An 18,441-nucleotide genomic window follows, 5' to 3' on the forward strand; every position below is an offset into this window, starting at 1 on the left:
AGCACCAAGCTGGGGAGGTTGCTGTGAAGGCTGAAGGGATTCAGGGTAACTGGAGTGTCAGTGTTACTTCTTGGAAGCTTCATCATTCATCTTGCATTAACATGCTTTATGCACTTAGATTAAAACTGATTGAAATGGGCTCAGCAGCCAAAACTCATCTGTAAAGCGTTGCTCTTTCTATAAGAAAAAGAAAGTCAACCCCGGTTTATCTGAGTAGGTTACAACATCAGTTTTGGGGTATACCAGGTGTCTAGACAATAGCGGGCAGGTCCTTAAATGAATTGGAAAAAAGGCATTGGCTCTGTTTTTTTCCCCTTGGTTATCACTATTTTTATCACTAGCCGCTCAGCATTCCCATTGTCATTGGGTTAGTAGAAGGTAGTTTCCTTTATGAGGAATAATAATGCTTCTCATTTTATGGCGCCCTCCACCCCAACTTTGGTGACAGGGTCTGATTCTGTTGCCTAGACTGGACTGCAGTAGTGTTACCATAGTTCACTGTAGCCTTGAACTCCTGGGTTCAAGTGATCCTCCCACCTTTGCCCCCTAAGTAGCTGGGACCACAGGCAAACACCACTGTGCCCTGCTAAGTTTTCTTATTTTTTTGCAGAGATAAGATCTTGCTCTGTTGTTCATCAACTTCTGACCTCAAGTGGTCGTCTCACTTTGGCCTCACATAGTGCTGGGATTACAGATGTGAGCCACTGTGCTCTGCCCCATCCTTTTATAAATACAATATTTATATTTTGCTCCTTTATGATTATGGTTCTTTGGCTTGACGAAGTTCCCAGACATTAATGTAAATGTGATTTATTTTTCCTGCTCACTGAATCACAACATCACTCTGTGAAAAGTCCTGTAAAGCCTTTGTAACTCTGCACTCACACAACTAACTGTGTTTTAGTCTAGTTCTGTATTTTAGCCAGTTTTTCCTAGTGGCTATCAGTACCATTTAAAGTAATTCGCAGATTATTGTAAGCAAACTGAAAAGCAAGCTATATTTTCTCAGAGTAACATGACTTCTCGTTAACGGGAATGACTAAACTGGGCTCGAGTCTGTGCGACTCAACCTACGTCAACTTTACAGCAGCAGGACTTCCTCCTTCAGACTAACAGTAGTTCGGAAAAAAAATAAGTAACAGTAATTTCTTGGGCAGGTCGACATGATGCCAAAATGATGTACTTGGCAAGATAGAGGTAAATTCACCGTGTTCAGCAACAGCCACTTGTTAGCAGAGAGTTCATGGCCTTTGCCCTGCTGCGCGAAGGGGACCTTCGGCTAAAGTATTTCTTGTTCAAAAGCACACAGCAGAAGCGGCAGCTGAGGACGTGGTGACTCTTCTTAGCTGTATGATGGCGTCTGGGCACACCTAAAATCATGGCAGGTGCCCGGAAGAGGCTGACTTGGCCTGTGAAGCTTGGGGGGCCCCCCTTGCTCCCGGTTTCCGCAGCCGACCGACTGCACATGGCGTGCGCATCTTTGTCCGCGCCCTGCTCTCAGGCTGGGGCCTGTCAGCTGCTTCTCACCATCGCCGTCGCTGTGAGGCAGGATTTCCCCCTTCCCGTGTTCTGGTCAGCGCTCCACATTCAGCGGGAGAATGACCGGGGCGCGGCTGAGGTCTCAGTGGCCAGCAGAGGACTTGGCGGTGGGATCTATCTGCTCTGATGCTCCGTTAGCCAAGTCAAGGTGCCGGAGGTGGGAAGCCGGCTGGACTAGCAAATTCTCTCAGGTTTGAAGTCTTCAGGAGGGTATAGAAAGCACTCTGTTACTTCCCACTTAATTTAGAAAATAAAAACGCCTGGCATCAGAGGGATCCTTGGAGATCATCCCCTCCAGTGATGACAGAAAATAGCTTTTCTAGAGGGAGGCAGCCCGTGACAGGCAGCCAGTGGCTTCTGCTGGGTGCTCACCGGCCAAGGCGCCTGGACAGGGAGCTTTCCTCAGGCTCGGCAGGAAGACTTTTGAAGACATCGAAATGGATTTGCCCCTCTCTAACTTTCATCTTATTGGTCAAACTTGAATAGTCTAAAAAAGTCTGAAGGCTCCCCTGTAGTCACACAATAGCTCTCAAAATGCTGGAAACCAACCATCAAGGTCCCGGAATCTTTTCTTCTCTAGACTAAACATCCTGTGGTCACTCAACATTTCTGTATAGCCTGGTTTCTCAGTCACTTACCAGTCTAGCCCCCACACCCCCGCTATTTTCTCAAATGTGACCTACTTAGACTGTTGTGTCCACTCAGTGAGATCTGGGCAGCGGGTGTGTTTTCCCCTTGAGCTGCACGTTGTGGACTGATGAGTTTTCGTGGGCAGCTGCTTTAGTGCTGAGTCCCACGGGCGACAGGGCCTGTGCTCAGTGAGAAGTTCAGGACATTGAGTAAAGATTTCGGTTAATTATAAGGTCAGCAGGATCTTCTCTTTCTTCTCTTCCTCCCCTTCCATCCCTTCCTTCTCTCTCTCTCCTCCCCCTCTGTCCTTCTCTTCCTCCCTCCTTTCCTTTCTCTCTCTCTTTCTTCTCTTTCTTTTTCTTCCTTCCTTCCTCTCTTTTTAGCACAGACACCGTCTCTACTAAAAATAGGCCAAGTATTGTGGCAGGTGCCTGTTGTCCTGACTACTTGGGAGGCTGAGGCAGGAGGACTGCTTGAGCCCAGGAGTTTGAGGTTGCTGTGAGCTAGGCTGACAGATGCCATGGCACTCTACCTTAGGCAGCAGAATGAGACTCTGTCTCAAAAAAAAAAAAAAAAAAAGAGAGAGAGAGAAAAAAATAGGAAAAGAGCCAGGGTAGGATCTTTATTATAAAGAATTTGGTATTGTGTCCTGTTTAATCCCATTCTAACATTGTTTCCATCTAGGTGGTAGGTCCTTTATTAAGGGCAAGCATAATGTCCTAGTCTTCTCATATCTGCAAGAGTGAGAATCACTTACTAGGGTGGCTCACACCTGTAATCCCAGTACTCGGGAGGCTAAGGTAGGTAGATCACTTGAGTTGAGGAGTTGGAGACCAGCCTGAATAAAGTAAGACCCTGTCTCTACTAAAAATAGAAAAAGTAGACAGGCATTGTGGTGGGTCCCCCTATAGGCCCAGCTACTTGGGAGGCTGAGGAAAGAGAATCACCTGAGCCCAGGAGTTTGAGGTTGCTATGAACTAGGGTTACAGCACTCTCCCCTGGGTAACAGAGTGAGACTCTGTCTAAAAAAAAAAAAATGGGTGGCGCCTGTGGCTCAAGGAGTAGGGCACCGGCCCCATATACCGGAGGTGGTAGGTTCAAGTCTGGCCCTACCTGGCAAGTGAGTTCCCAGGACATGCTATATTTTCATGTCATGGGAAAACAGATAAAACTCTGGGATGGGGGAAGGGTATCCCAGGATGTATTCAGTGGAGATTGGTTCAAAGTCTGAACTCATCACAAACATCTTGGAAAATATTTAGTAAATGTCCCATTGCATATATTTGTATACAGAATACTCTATTGACTTTGTAAGAACTTATAATCTAGGGTTACCTTTTAGATTTTACTGGTATGAAGCAAATACAGTCTTTTATAAGCCAGTTATAGTAAAAAAATACCTAAGAAGCTAGTATAGTGCCTGAATAAAAAATGTATTTATGGATTAAAGGTATTCTTTTTTTCTGTGAGCTAGATTAATTACGGAACCCTCAAGAGAGCTCTGCAGTAATTCATCCAGGAGAGCTCCAGCTGGTCTCCAGGCACCTCTGAGGTCAGAGAGAGCCTCATGGTTTTGATGAAGCACCAACTTACATTACTGCTGAGAGTTTCCAATTGTAAGCTGGTTCTGGAAAATGAGAAACAGGGACGCTCTTTTTCTTACCTTTAAGGGCACTGCCCAACTTACATTCAAAGAGCTAGCACAAAAATAATCCTTGATCTTCAATAGATTTCGGGTTAAACTCAACCAAAATTAAGATTTTCAGAGATGACCATCAACAAGATGATGTTTCGCTGGAAGCCTTTGGGGACCCCGATAGCTGGACCCTCACCATTAGGCAGAATTCCTGAAATCACTGCCATTACTCAGCACATCGTATTAAAGAGTCATCCCTACTTGGACAGTCCTCTTGAAGATACTATTTAAGCTAAATTAAGATGGAGACCAGGTCTGAAAAATTCCTGAGCAAACCAAACCAAAGATCTTAAAAATAGCCTTACTTGCAAGGCTACTACATAAGCTCAACTTAACTGGTGTTCATATCTGATAAATGCTTATGTTAGAAGAACTAAAACTTATACCCCAACCATTCATAACAGCCAATTACATATGATCGAAGAGGGACTTTTCAGGAAGGTACCTAAATGAAGGCCATTTCATAATGTTGAGCCAATCAAATAATTTCTTTATTTCACTTCTGCATTTTCCCAGTAAATACTTGCCCCAGCATTTTGTCTCTGGAACACTAAACCTCTTTTGTCCTGGTCTCCTCTGATCCATGAATTGCTTTGCACCCAAATCAACTCTAAGCATTGTCTCGTGCCTCAGTACACATTTGTTTTCGTAGGAGGTCCAACACACGAACTGACAATCTCTACCCCTGAGCAGACGCTAGTTTATCCAAAATAAAGAGTAAGGGCAGAGAAGAATGCCACGGAAACCCCATTAGCTGTGAGAGTGGTCATGGCTTTGAAAAAGCTCGGAATGGTGAGGGGTCAGGTTCATTACCAGCAGGGACCAAAGTGTCTTAAGAGGGAAAAAGACACCATATATCATTGTCAAGACAAATTCTGTCTCTGCCACTTATTACCTGTTTTACCTTACTACATAATCTTTGCAGTGTTCCATTTTCTCATCTGCAAAATGCTGAGGCAATAAAAGTAATAGTGCCCACTTTACGGCATCGCTGTGAGAAACAAATGGATAATTCACGTGAAGTGCTTAACACATGGCCAAGCACATGTGAATACTGCACTGCGCCTGCTAACTACTATTACCGTTACCGTTATTCTTTGGTACACTCTGGTCAAACAGGACTGGATAGGAGGCCCTGGGATAAGGCTTCCCAAGGCCTTGGAGGACTAAGAGTAGACTTGGCAGAGGACACAGATTGCCCAGGCCAGGCAAGCCCATGTGGAGAGATCCATGCATGTTTCTGAATATCGACCAACCAAGAAGTCAGCCACAGCAGAGCCAGCGGTGCAGTGGGGAGACATGGCTCGGTATCTGAGAGGTTGGGGTTGGCATCCTTGCTTTTGAACCTACTGGCTGCATGATTTTAGGCAAGTCATTTAATCCTTCCCAGCCTGGCTTTCCTCACTTCTGAAATGACATTAATGACAAACGTCATCAGGTTGTGAGGATTGAGTCAGAGCATGTCAGTGTTTGGCTGAAGGCTGTTTGCATAATTCCCAGGAGCCCAGGGTCCTACAGGGGGGCCCAGAGGGGAGGCAGGCCCTTTAGGACGAGCTCCTGAACCAGGGAAGTTCTGCTTTTTATTGGTTTTCCATGTTGGTGTTCTGTGAAAGATTTTGTCAGCCAGAAGTTTTCCATTGTTCAAAAAAATATTGGAAGACCACTGGCTTGGAAAACTGTATTTATCTAACAAAGATTCTAGTTTTGCAATATTTAAATGAGACACTCCACAGGGGTCCTCAAACTTTTTAAATAGGGGGCCAGTTTACGGTCTCTCAGACCGTTGGAGGGCCAGACTGCAGGCCCCGGGAGGAGTGGGCTCTTAAGCAGGACAGGCAGCGGCAAAAACACCCGGCAGGCTGGATAAATGTCCTCAGCAGGCCGCATGTGGCCCGCGGGTTGTAGTTTGAGGACGCTGTTCCACAAGGTGTTCAGCACAGTGGCTGCCCTTTCATGAGTACTAAGTAAATGCTGTTTACTCTTTCTTTTACTCTCAGTTCATGTGTGCCCAGTGTGACCTTACCTCTGGTTTGCTTGGGGGAAGTTGTAATTCATTCCTACTGTCCTGGTGTGATTTTTTTCATTCTTGTTTTTTTTTATTGTGAGATAGAGTCTTACTTTGTCATCCCGGGTAGAATGCCCTGGCATCATTATAGCTCAGAGCAACCGCAAATTCCTGGGCTCAAGCAATACTCCTGCCTCACCTCCTGAGTAACTGAGACTATAAGCATGCATCAAAATGCTGGCTAATTTTTCTATTTTTAATAGAGATGGGGTCTCACTTGCTCAGGCTGGTCTCCAACTCCCATGCTCAAGCAATCCTCCCTCCTTGGCCTCCCAGATTGCTAGAGTTACAGGTGTGAGCCACCGCACAAGGCCTACCTGGTGTGATTATTAATAGAGCCGTCTTTTGTTGATAAATTATTTGTTCACTCTAATTATGCCTGTCTCTTGCTATGAAAGAAAGTCATTCCCTCATTGTAAAAGTGGTATTGGCCATGTGGTTCTGATTTCTTTGTGGACACAGACTATAAACCGTGAGCTTGGCCAAGCCAGAGAGGACCTAGACATATCACCCTTCTAGAAATGTCAGGTACATCATGTTGCATCAGCCCCAGCAAACATTAAGATATTTGTCTCAGTCTCCATGCAGTGAAGCACGTAGCTGTGTCAGCTGGGGGAAACTCGGTTAGAAGGGAAAAAAAGGTAGTTTTTTCCTTTTGCTACCAGAAGGGTGTGTTGAAAAAAAAAACCCTCCAGATGCCCAAGAGAGAGATTTGGATTTTAACATGTTAAAATTGTGACCTTTTGTGACTATTAACTCACACATACAGAGAGCAGCGGCTTTTCCTGCCGCGCCGCCCAGCCCACATCCGCTCTAATCAGTAGACAGAAGGAATTCTGCAGTGGTGACTCACTTCTGGGCCAACAATGGAACTTACGCTCCTTTAGCTTTTTATTATTTTCAAATCTGGAATTCTTTTGGTCGAGTTTGGTACAGTAAATTTAGAACAAAAGGTGTGGATGCTAATGTGCCTCAGGGGTAAATCTCCGCTGGCTTGGGCATGAGTCAAGTGGGGCGAACTTCTGCTTGTCTAACTTGGGTTCAGCTGTGAGCTGTGCCCGGCAACCCCCCCCCCCCAGGCTCTCCAATGTTGTTGGCAGATGTCACATCCAGGAGGGAGAATTTAAACATAAATCTAACTGATTCCAACCAGGTATTTTGAACATTGGACACCCACTCCAAAATAGGTGTGTAATAAAGTATTTGTGAGTTATAAAGTTCAGCACAGATCAAATTATAATTCAATGACAACTTCAGCATACTTTGAGTCTCTTTTGTATTCCTGATAATTAGCCATTTTTTTTCTGAACACCCAGATTAACACTCAATTAACTCCAGGCTTGGAAGAAGGAAAAGGTTGTCCTGGTAACCACTTGGAAGATTCAGCTGGCAGAATCTGTTTTACAGAGAGTACTTCTTGTTACGAGCTCAGGAACTATAGTGTCAAGTAAGTCTGTACTAATTCCTAGGGGTTTATCTCCAAGTGTCTTTAAAGTAAGTAAGCCTGATCTTCAAATGAGACCTTTGAAATTCACAAATTAGGGGGATCTTTGTGGTTGGTTGGCAATGCAGAAAGATGGGAATAAGTATAAGGATACAACTGATAAATATTATACCAGCAATTGAAAATGTTAGCTTTGAAATTATTTTAGACAAATTTCAGAAGGAATGAAAATTTGGGGGACACATACTAGACTAGGAAATAGATGGCATATATATTCCTCTTCTTAGATGGCTATGGTTTAAAAAAAAAAAGAAAATCATCAAACTCAAGTGACTAATCAAAACATTTAAACAATGATATGACGCACACTGGGAACATTTTTCTATCCTGTCTGGGAAGCCACAAGTGAGGCCTCCACGGTAAGGACGTACCAAGACAACTGCGAATCCTGCCCCTGACTCTCAGAGAGGAGGATTAGACAGATGGCTTCCTGTTACTGGGGAGGGAGGCAGAAAGGAAAAGAAGAGGCCTTGGAACCAGATATTCCTTTTTATGTTTTTATTTTGAGACAGAGTTTCACTTTGTCACCCTCGGTAGAGTGCCTTGGCATCAAAGCTCACAGCAACCTCCAACTCCTGGGCTTAGGCGATTCTCTTGCCTCAGCCTCCCAAGTAGCTGGGACTACAGGCGCCTGCCACAACGCCTGGCTATTTTTTGTTGCAGTTTGGCCTGGGGTCGGGCTCGAACCTGCCACCCTCGGTATATGGGGCAGGTACCCTACTCACTGAGCCACAGGCACCACCCCTCTTTTTTATGTTACATTTCCCAAATTCTGTTTTTAAATTCTTCTAGTGTCCAAAGATGTCAATGAGATTAAAAGAAAAATGATAGAAAAAACATTGCCTGAGGTCAAAAAAAATCCCAATTTAATAAATGGTGCTGGCAAAATTGGGCAAGTATGTATAGAAGATTGAAACAGGATCCTCACCTCTTAAAACTCACAAAAATTAATTCACAATGAATAACAGACTTAAATCTGAGGCATAAAACTATAAGAATTCCAGAAGAAAATGTTGGAAAAACTTTTACAGACATTGGCCTAGGCAAAGAATTTATGAAAAATACCTAAAAGACAATCACAGCAACAACCAAAATTAACAAATGTGGGGCCTGATTAAATTAGAAAGCTTCTGCACAGCAAAAAAAAAATCATTAGAGTGAATAGACAACCTACAGAACAAGAGAAAATACTTGCATGCTGTATATCTGATAAAGGGCTGCTAACCAGAATCTATTAAGAACTCAGGAAAATCAGCAAGAAAAACTCAAAGAACCCCGTTACAAAGTGGCCAGAATACGTGAACTTCTTTCCAAAGACACGCTAATGGCCAATAGACATAGGAAAAAATGGCCAATGTTTCGAATCATCAGGGAAATGCACATGAAAACCACGAGCTAGCACCTGAATCCAGTAAGAATGGTATTTTATCAAACAAATCCCTAAACAACAGATGCTGGTGTGGATACAGGGGGAAAGGAACTCTTGTTCACTGTTGTTAGGGCCTCAGTTCTGCAAAGAACTCCAAGTAGATCTACCATTTGATCCAGCCGTCCCACTATTGGGCATTTACCCAAAAGAAAAAAAAAAGTCATTTTATTAAAAGGACACCTTCAGGTGGCGCCCATGGCTCAGTGGTTAGGGCGCTGGTCACATACACTGAGGCTGTCAGGTTTGAACCCAGCCCGGGCCTGCTAAACAACAATGACAACTGCAACAACAACAAAAAAAACCAAGCTGGGCGTTGTGGCGGGCACCTGTAGCCCCAGGTACTTGGGAGGCTGAGGCAAGAGAATCATTTAAACCCAAGAGTTTGAGGTTGCTGTGAGCTGTGACGCCACAGCACTCTACCGAGGGTGACATAATAAGACTCTGTCTTAAAAAAAAAAGACACCTGCACTTGAATGCTTATTGCAGCACAATTCACAATCACAGAGCTGTGGAACCAACCCAAACATCCATCTACATGATAGATAAACCAATAAAATGTGGTTTATGTATACCACAAAATACTACTCTGTCATTAACAAAATGATGAAGTAATCCATTTTGTAACAGCCAGGAGGCCATTCTCCCAAGTGAAGTTTTTGTAAGAATGGAAAAACAAACTCCACATATTGTACGGGGACTAACTGATTGCCAACACCCATGTGCACATGTGGCAGTGAAAGCCCATGGACAGCAAGCTGGAGGAAGGGCAGGAATAAAGGAGTAAATTCACACCTCACGGGTACAATTCACACTGGCCAGGTGAGGGGTACACTTGTAATTTTAACTCAAACTGTGAAAAAAGAATTCATGTAACTAAAACATTTGCACCCCCATAATATTCTGAAATTTAAAAAGAAAAAGTCATGGGTCGACACCTGCAGTGGGAACTTTCCTTTCCTCCCTGCCTGGACGTCTCTGCTGGCCACGCCTTGCTCTGGAGGCATCTCCTGTACTGTGTCCACAGAGGCGTTTTCCATCTTTTCTTGGGTCAGTTTATTACTACGGATTTTTCTTTTCACAACAATGCTGGTCAACAGAAAGTTCATTGTATTTCTCATATTCAGGTATTAATAATAATAATCTAAACTAAAATCATAAAAGATTAATAATTTTTTCTGGTTTATGTAGCAACTAGGTCAGGGTCATTACAGAAGGCAGGATTAGAATGTGAACTTCATCTCTCTTAATCTTATGTTTAACCCTCTCAGGTCTCCCACTCAGCAAACAAAAGCTTTTTGGGAACCAAACAAATCCAGAATTTAGCCAAGCTATCTGAGCACGAACGGAAGTTCAGGGTATTAAAAAATAAAAGACGACGTGTGTTCTGTGACCTTGGATATTCACCTCCTGTTGGTCTTGGATGCTCCCTTAAGAATTAAAGCCTTGGGCAGTATTGCTGAGGCCACATTTCTTTACATCACCCCTTTCCTTGCAGGTGTTTGGAAAATGTTATGACCATTCTTGCCTTCCCACTATTCTTCACAGAAACCAAAATTCAGAGCCTCAAAGAAAGCAACAGCTGGAAAGGATCTTAGAAAGACAGTTGATTATGTTGCAACCACTGAACTCCACGATGGAAAAGGCATCTTATTGATGGGGTCCATAAATCTACTTCAGTTCTCAACTGTATCCACATGTAAATATACCCTTAATGTTCAGAGTTTTATTTTTTGTTTGGTTTTCTCTGAAAATTCACCTTGATGTTTCACAAATTTTCAAATGTATGTGGGTGCTGTTGTGAGTCATTGAATGAAAATCAATTTACCAGCATTATGGGATGAAAACCCCAACAATTGAGCAGAGGTCCGTGAAGTCTTTTACTCTTAAAAAAGAGGTCCTCACACCAGAAGAGGTTGAGGACCACTGATATGTTCCATATCTCTTTTCAAGTATGTACATAGACAGGCCTAGGGCAGAGACCCAAAGTCACAGTACAGAGCTGGGGTCACCTACGAGACCCCTGACATCTGGTCCAGAGATGTCTGGCACCCCGTACTCTCACCAGTGCTGCGGGAAAGTGCTCGGCCTTAGCTACCACACTGCCTACTTCATCTTTCCTTAAAAACAAATGCACCAAGAATGAGGGGATGATCCATTACTGCTCTTTGAAATAAAGTATCTGTGGGTGTCTTGCACCAAATTTGAACTCCTACTTGGGAAAAAAAGAAATCCTATTTTAGTTCAAAATATGCTCAAAAGTATTAGTAAAAGGAAAATCACAGACTCATGAATTTGCAATGAGAACTGAACATCTATTAATAGCCTTGTCCTAAAGCCAATAAAAATAATGTCTTGCCAAGGAGTGAGGAATCCACCAAATGGCTTTGTCATTGTTGTTATACTGGAAACATCCATTCAGCATAACATGCTCATCTCTGAACCAGACCATTTAAATTCCATACTAAAATGCAGATTTATGGTTTGATTACAAATGGCTTGTTTGTGTCATGTAGAAATAGCAGAGATGAAGTCTTGTAATTTTTCTTTTTTGGGGGTGTGATCAGGATTTTTGATCCTGCACAGTGTTCGAACTCTTGCCTTATCAGTCACGAAACAAACCCTGTTTCCAGTATACTAATCACTGCCTTATCTTTTTCTCTGCTACTAGCCAGGCCTGCTTGGGCTTCTCAGAGGACGCAGCAACAAGTGGTAAGTCATAGACAATAAAAATAAGATGCAGGTGCCAGCAATGGTGGCTCACACTTGTAACTAACAGGCAGGAGGATTGCTTGAGGCTCAAAGTCTGAGGACAACCTGAGCATGATAATGGCTTTAAGGATGTAGTATACTGGCTGGCACTGGCTTAGGCCTGTGATCTCAGTATTCTGGGGCCCTGAACCAGGATTGTTTGAGGCCAGGAGTGACAGACCAGCTTGACCCCCTTTCTACTAAAAATAGAAAAATTAGTAGGGCCTGGTGGCTGGTGCCTGTAGTCTCAGTTACTGGAGAGGCTGAGGCAGGAGGATTGCTTGAACCCAGGAGTTTGAGGCTGCTGTGAGCTCTGATGATATCAGACCAGGTGACAGAGAGAGACCCTGTCTCAAAAAAGAACACACACACACACATACAAAAAAATAACAAGAAGATGCAGCGTATGGCCCTGGATCAATAGTGAGTGAAGGCTGCTGTGAGCTCTGATGATACCAGACCAGGTGACAGAGAGAGACCCTGTCTCAAAAAAGAACACACACACACATACAAAAAAATAACAAGAAGATGCAGCGTATGGCCCTGGATCGATAGTGAGTGAAGGCTGCTGTTCTAGAGAGTAGAGAAGGATAGGAGCCTGTGCTCTGAGGTTACAAAAGCTCAGCCTTCTGAGACAGGAGCTTTGTATCCCTGTCCCACTTAGCCCGGAGCTTTCAGTCAGCACTCCACCCTTCCTTTTCCTCTTTTTAATGGTCCTGCTCCGGCTCACATTACTGTCCCACCACTAGACCTGCTAACGGTTCATATTTATCATTTTCTTTCCTTCCCTTTTAGATGGTTTGAGGAAAGTCATCTGTGTTCAAATAAATATGAGAGAAACAAAGTTCAGTGGCTTCTGCCCTGAAAGACTTTTCAGGTCCTTTATTATAGAATCTCCATATGGGGACTGGTTCTGAGAAATACAGCGTAACGTTTTTCCTCAAACTTAGCTGAGAACCTATTTTTCATGAGAACACCATCCAAGAGAGTTTGGCAGTTAGAAAGCTCTCAATAAATAATTGTTAATTAAATTGTGCCCTGTGGAGCAGAGTCTGGAAAAACTCATTAGGGAACCCACTTTCCACACCCAGGTGCCTGACAGTGTCCAGCCCCAGGCATTTCGTGGGGTCTGCTGAATGAATGAACGCATGCATGTCTCAGGAGCCCCACCTGGAGCACAGACCTCAGATCCCATCCCACAGGACACAGGATACAGGACACAGGACCTAGGCTCATCCTCAAGGACCCAGCCTGAAAGCACTCTCAGGTAGGGCCACACGCTCCCACGCTCTGTAACCTATGCAGCTACACAGCCCTGCCCTGTGCTGAAAGGACCCTGCAGCTGGGTTAATGCTTTGCTGCCACTGTCTTGAAATAATTTTTGAACAAGGGGCCCCACATTTTTATTTCACACTGGGCTCCCCAAATTATGTAGCTGATCCTGCCTAAGGGGCCCCTGGCTAGAGCTCTCAAGTTGTCTTGAAATGCCCCTTGCCTGCCCAAGGCAAGGCCAGTCTCCTGGATAGCAGGTCTCATGAGTGAGTGTCAAACATCTGGAGCCTTCATCAAATTCCCTTTATCAAACCCTAAGCTCTGAGGCTGGGTCAGTGGCTCATACCTGTAATCACAGCACTCTGGGAGGCCAAGGAGGGAGAATTGCTTGAGCTCAGGAGTTCAAGACTAGCCTGAGCTAGAGCGAGACCCCGTCTCTACTAAAAATAGAAAAATTAGCCAGGCATTGTGTTTGGTGCCTGTAGTTCAGCTCTTGGGGAGACTAAGACAAGAAGATTGCTGGAGCCCAAGAGTTGGAGGTTGCTGTGAGTTATGATGCCATGGCACTCAACCCCAGGTGCCAAAGTGAGACTCTGTCTCAACAACAACAACAAAAAAAAAAAAGAAAAAAGAAAGAAAGAAAGAAGAGAAAACCTAAGTTCTGAATATACTCCTAATGTGGGGAATTATACTCTCTTTAGGCATCAGACTGAAAAAATTGATCATAGATGAAAGTTTAAGGCAGAGAAGACATGATGTCACCCTCACCTCCCATCTGCAGGTTCAATAAACTTTAAAAAAGGACAATTCTTTTAGCTATAGACTGGCTAATGGCAGTATTTTAGACATTTTAGCACCCTCCATAGATAGATATTTTGGGATGAGGCAATTTTTTTTGACTCTCCAATTGTCCTCCTAAGGAGATTACTGATGATGTCACTCTACCTATTCATAAAACAGCTCTCCTTCATGCTTAAAATTGTTTTAAAAATCATGGTGCCCTGTTGTTATCAATGTTTTCTTTTGAAGGTACGGTCTCAGGTGGCACCTGTGGGTCAGTGAGTAGGGCCCTGGCCCCATATACCTAGGTTAGTGGGTTCGAACCCAGCCCCAGCCAAACTGCAACAAAAAATAGCCGGGTATTGTGGTGGGCGCCTGTAGTCCCAGGTATTCAGGAGGCTGAGGCAAGAGAATCGCCTAAGCCCAAGAGCTGGAGGTTGCTGTGAGCTGTGATGCCACAGCACTCTACCATGGGTGACAAACTGAGACTCTGTCTCTAAAAAAGAAAAGAAAGAAAACATGAAGCAACAGTCTCACAGCTATGCTGCCCAGGCTGATTGCAAACTCCTGGGCTCAAAGTCTCCTCTCACCTCAGCCCCATGAGATACTGGGACTGGGCACATGCACCATCTCTCCTACCTGTGCCATTGCATTTGTTTTTAATTAGCAGAGCATTTTTAAAAAGATAACATTTTTGTCAAGAAATGTTGTTTGTTTGTTTTCTAGAGTGCTGTGGCCTCAACCTAGCTCACAGAAGCCTCAAACTCCTGGGCTCAATCCTCTTGTCGCTGGCACTACAGGCGTGCCCCACTATGCCCAATGAGTTTATCCATTTTTAGTAGAGATGGGGTATTAATTTTGCTTAGGCTGGTCTTGAACTCCTGAGCTCAAGGGATCCTCCCGCCTCGGCCTCCCAGAGTGCTGGGATTACAGATGTGAACGAGCCACTGCACCTGGCTACAAATTATTATTTTTTAAAATGAGGTATGATAGAAAACAACTGAAAAACTGGAACAAGAGGCAAGCAGGATGGAGGAGAAAGAGAAGAGGAGGTGAGAAAGAGGAGAGAGGCTCCCATTTTGCCTTTGTGACACAACAGAGGAAGGGACAAGAAGTGGGGGCTTCATGTTGAGCCCAAAAAAAGTTTTAAGGAGAGAGCTGTTTGATAAACAAAAGAAGCAGCTGCTCAAAGAGAAGTTATGCAGAAAGGCTTTTGATTAATAAATCAGAACGATGTTTGAAGGGGCAGGGAGCCTGTCCATAGGCTTCAGATTGGAAGGGAAATTGGCTATGTTTGAAGATCCTGTCAGGGATGGAAGGAAAGGCCTGGAGAGAAGGCCTTGGTGGCCAGGGGAGGCCTGGCTCAAGGCTCTGACCACTGCTGTAGGAAGGAAGGAGCAAATGGAGAGGGCATCACGATATGGTTTTTAAAGAATGTATTTGTGATTCTATTCAAAACTAGAGGACAATTTGGTAGGCTCAGCAGGGAATGAGACCAGGAAGTGGAGACTGAGGAGGAGGTCAGGCTACAAGTGGGTTGGGGAGGTAGGAGCTGGGAGGGGGAGTAGGTGAGAATTAACTGTAATAAGAGCCCCAAACCAGAGCAAACCAAGCCTGTTTTTTTTCAGCACATTGTTTCAAGTAAGATCAGGGAAGGTGTTGTTGGAGGGCGGCGCCTTGGTTTGGAGTCAGCTCGATCCAGGTGCACATCCCGTGCTCCTGCCCGAGAGACCCAGGGCAAAGCAGGAGCAGCTGAGGGCGGGCTGGGTCGTGTCCCTGACCCTCCAGGTGAGGGCCCCTCTTTTGGGTGGGAGATACCAACATGTGAAATGAAGGAACTGGACCCTAGTCCAGCTACAGTGGCCTGTATGTGTTGGAAGGCAGGGAGAGGTCAGGAGACTGACACAGCAGTTATGAATGAAGAAGGAAGGACAATCAGGACTGATTTCCTTCCTGGCCTAAAAGAAAACATTTCTGGAAGCAGGTACATGTGGGATGTGGGAAGGGTGTGGAGATGTAGACTGAGCATCCTACTAAGTGTATTCCAGAATTAATCTCACTTACCCCGACTGCAGCCAGGTTAGCCTGCCTGAGGCACATGTGTGTATTGTTATTTCCAGCTCACAGATGCACATTAAAGTTACTTGCTACATATATTGATTAATGTCTGTGGCTAATCTTGATCAAATGCTTATTATATGTCAGGCACATCACATAGGTTATATATTTTTATATATTATTATTATTATTTATTTTTTGTGACAGAGTCACACTCTGTTGCCCAGGCTAGAGTGCCATGGACTCAGCCTAACTCACAGCAACCTCAAACTTCTGGGCTCAAGTGAGCTTCCTGCCTCAGCCTCTGAAGTAGCTGGAAGAACAGGCAGCTGCCACAACATTCTGTTAATTTTTCTATTTTTAGTAAATAGGTCTTGCTCTTGCTTAGGCTGGTCCCAAACAACTAAACTCAAGGGATTCTCCCACCTCAGCCTCCCAGAGTGCTGGGATTATATGTGTGAGCCACCACCCCTGGCCTGGCATATCTTTAAATCCTCACAACAAGAGTAGGAAATATACCCTACTCCCACCCCATTTTCCAAATGAGAAAACCGAGGCCTAGAAAAGCCCAGCAAATTCTCCAGGGCCACAAGACCAAAAAACAGTAGGAACCAGGGTGCAAACTCAGGCAATTTGTTTTTACAAAAATCTCTGTAGAATTTCCCTGACTAGGTCATGCATCTCTGAGGGAGCCTGGTGACACCCACCTGTCCACACGGAGCTGGCAGACAATGCTCAGTGCATCGACAACTCCTTCTTCTTTCAACTGTTGGCAGCCAATGGATGTAGCAATAAAACAGCCTGTTCTTCCTATCCCCGCACTAAAAAGAAAAAAAAGGGGGGGGGGCAAAAAGGTGGTGAAAAAATGACAAAGATAAAATACATTCTTTTAAAAGGGTATTTTAAAATCAGAAAAAACAGTTAATACTAACAACAACTCTCATTATTCCAATTTTTAGAGTTTGAGTATTACAAACCTGGCCCTGTGTTAAGTCCTTAACATACATTCTTTCATTTGTTTACAAGTGGTAGGATGAGGAGGTGGAGGGAGGTGGTGAGTGGGGAGAATAGTAAGGCACTGTAACTGTTCTACAAAAAAAATCACTGGGGTCTGACTTAAGGCAAGGCAGCATGGGCAGGAGAAAGGAGGAAGACGGTAACACCACGAATGTCAATCTGGAGAAGGGAATGCGGAGTGAGAAAAGCCAACAGTCAGAGGAAGGCTCGGCAGGCAGACAGAACAGGGCAGGAAGAGTGGAGGGCACCTGGGAGGTGAAGAGCAATTTTGGAATGAGAAGGATTTGAGGGGGGGAAGGAAGGATGAAAGGAGAAAGAAAGAGAAGTAGGGGGGATGGATGGAAGGAGAGAAAAAAAGGAAGGAGGGAGGGAATGATGGGAGGAGAGAGAAACAGGAGGGAGAAGGAGACTGGGCTTGGAAATATACATGTTGAGCAGTATCACTTTAGGAGAGAGGATGTGGTTGAGGCAAATATTTCCTAGTCATTTCAACAGAGGTGATAACTGAATAGAAACACGGTCCTCGAGGGTTTAAACATCCATCTGCCTTAGACAGTACGTCCATAATATCAACCTAGCAAGCTCTTGCTTCCACACACGTGCACTTTTCCTCTTTCTAAGCAATTTCAACCATTAACAACCTTTATGTAAATTTCTCTCAAAGCTGTATCTAAACTCCCTAAATGTACTGAACTCTACAGACTGGGTCCCAAATCCTGCTGGAATGCTTCATGTGCCCTGAACTCTATAGAAGATATCCATGTCCTGCTGGAATGCTTCATGTCCCCTGAACTCTGTAGAAGATGTCCATCTTCTGCTGGAAAGCTTCATGTCTCCTGAACGCTGTAGACTGTGTCCATCTCCTGCTGGAATGCTTCATGACCCAGAACTCTGTAGACTCTGTCCAACTCCTGGTAAAAAGCTTCATGTCCCCTGAACTCCGAACACTGTGTCCTACTTCCTGCTGGAATGCTTCATGTCCCCTGAACTCTGTAGAGTGTGCCCCTCCTCCTGCTGGAATGACTCATGTCCCCCGAACTCTGTAGACTGTGTCCCATCTCCTACTGGAACAGTTCCTGTCCCCTGAAATCTGTGGAGTGTGCCCCACCTCCTACTGGAACACATCCTATCCCCTGAACATTGTAGACTGTGTCCCACCGCTTATTGGAATGGTTCATATCCCCTGAACTGTGTAGACAGCGTCCCACTGCCTATTGGAATGTTACATATCCCCTGAACTCTGCAGAAGGAGTGTTCTTCCTCCTGCTGGAAAGCTTCACATTCCCTGAACTCTGAAGACTGTGTCCAACGTCCTGCTGGAATGACTCATGTCCCACGAACTCTGTAGATTGTGTCCCACCTACTATGGGAATGCTTTATGTCCCCTTGAACTCTGTAGACTGTGTCCCACCTCCTGCTAGAAGGTTTTGTGTCCCCTGTACAGTGTTGACTGTCCATCTCCTGCTAGAATGCTTCATGTCTCCTGAACTCTGTAGACTGTCTCCCACTTCCTGATGGAATGCTTCATGTCCCCTGAACTCTGTAGACTGTGTCCATCTCCTTCTGAAAACCTTCAGATCCCCTGAACTCTGTAGACTGTGTCCATCGCTGCTGGAATTCTTCATGTCCTCTGAAGTCTATAGACTGTGTCCATCTCCTGCTAGAACACTTCATGTACCCTGAAGGTAGACTCTGTCCCACCT

General features: G+C 44.6%; 1 protein-coding gene across 2 annotated transcripts in view; it reads right to left on the reverse strand.

Annotated features, from left to right (window-relative positions):
• PTPRR (protein tyrosine phosphatase, receptor type R) overlaps window positions 1-18,441 on the reverse strand; it is a 344,290-nt gene that overhangs the window by 2,101 nt on the left and 323,748 nt on the right. For both annotated transcript variants that reach the window (XM_003798938.2, XM_012810853.2), the window contains one exon: window positions 16,429-16,542. In XM_003798938.2, coding sequence (XP_003798986.1) covers window positions 16,429-16,542 — 114 coding nt within the window. The remainder of the gene's footprint in view (window positions 1-16,428; window positions 16,543-18,441) is intronic.

This window comes from Otolemur garnettii, unplaced genomic scaffold, assembly GCF_000181295.1.
Source record: "Otolemur garnettii isolate 467f Iridium unplaced genomic scaffold, OtoGar3 scaffold00143, whole genome shotgun sequence".
NCBI classification, from domain to species: Eukaryota; Metazoa; Chordata; class Mammalia; order Primates; family Galagidae; genus Otolemur; species Otolemur garnettii.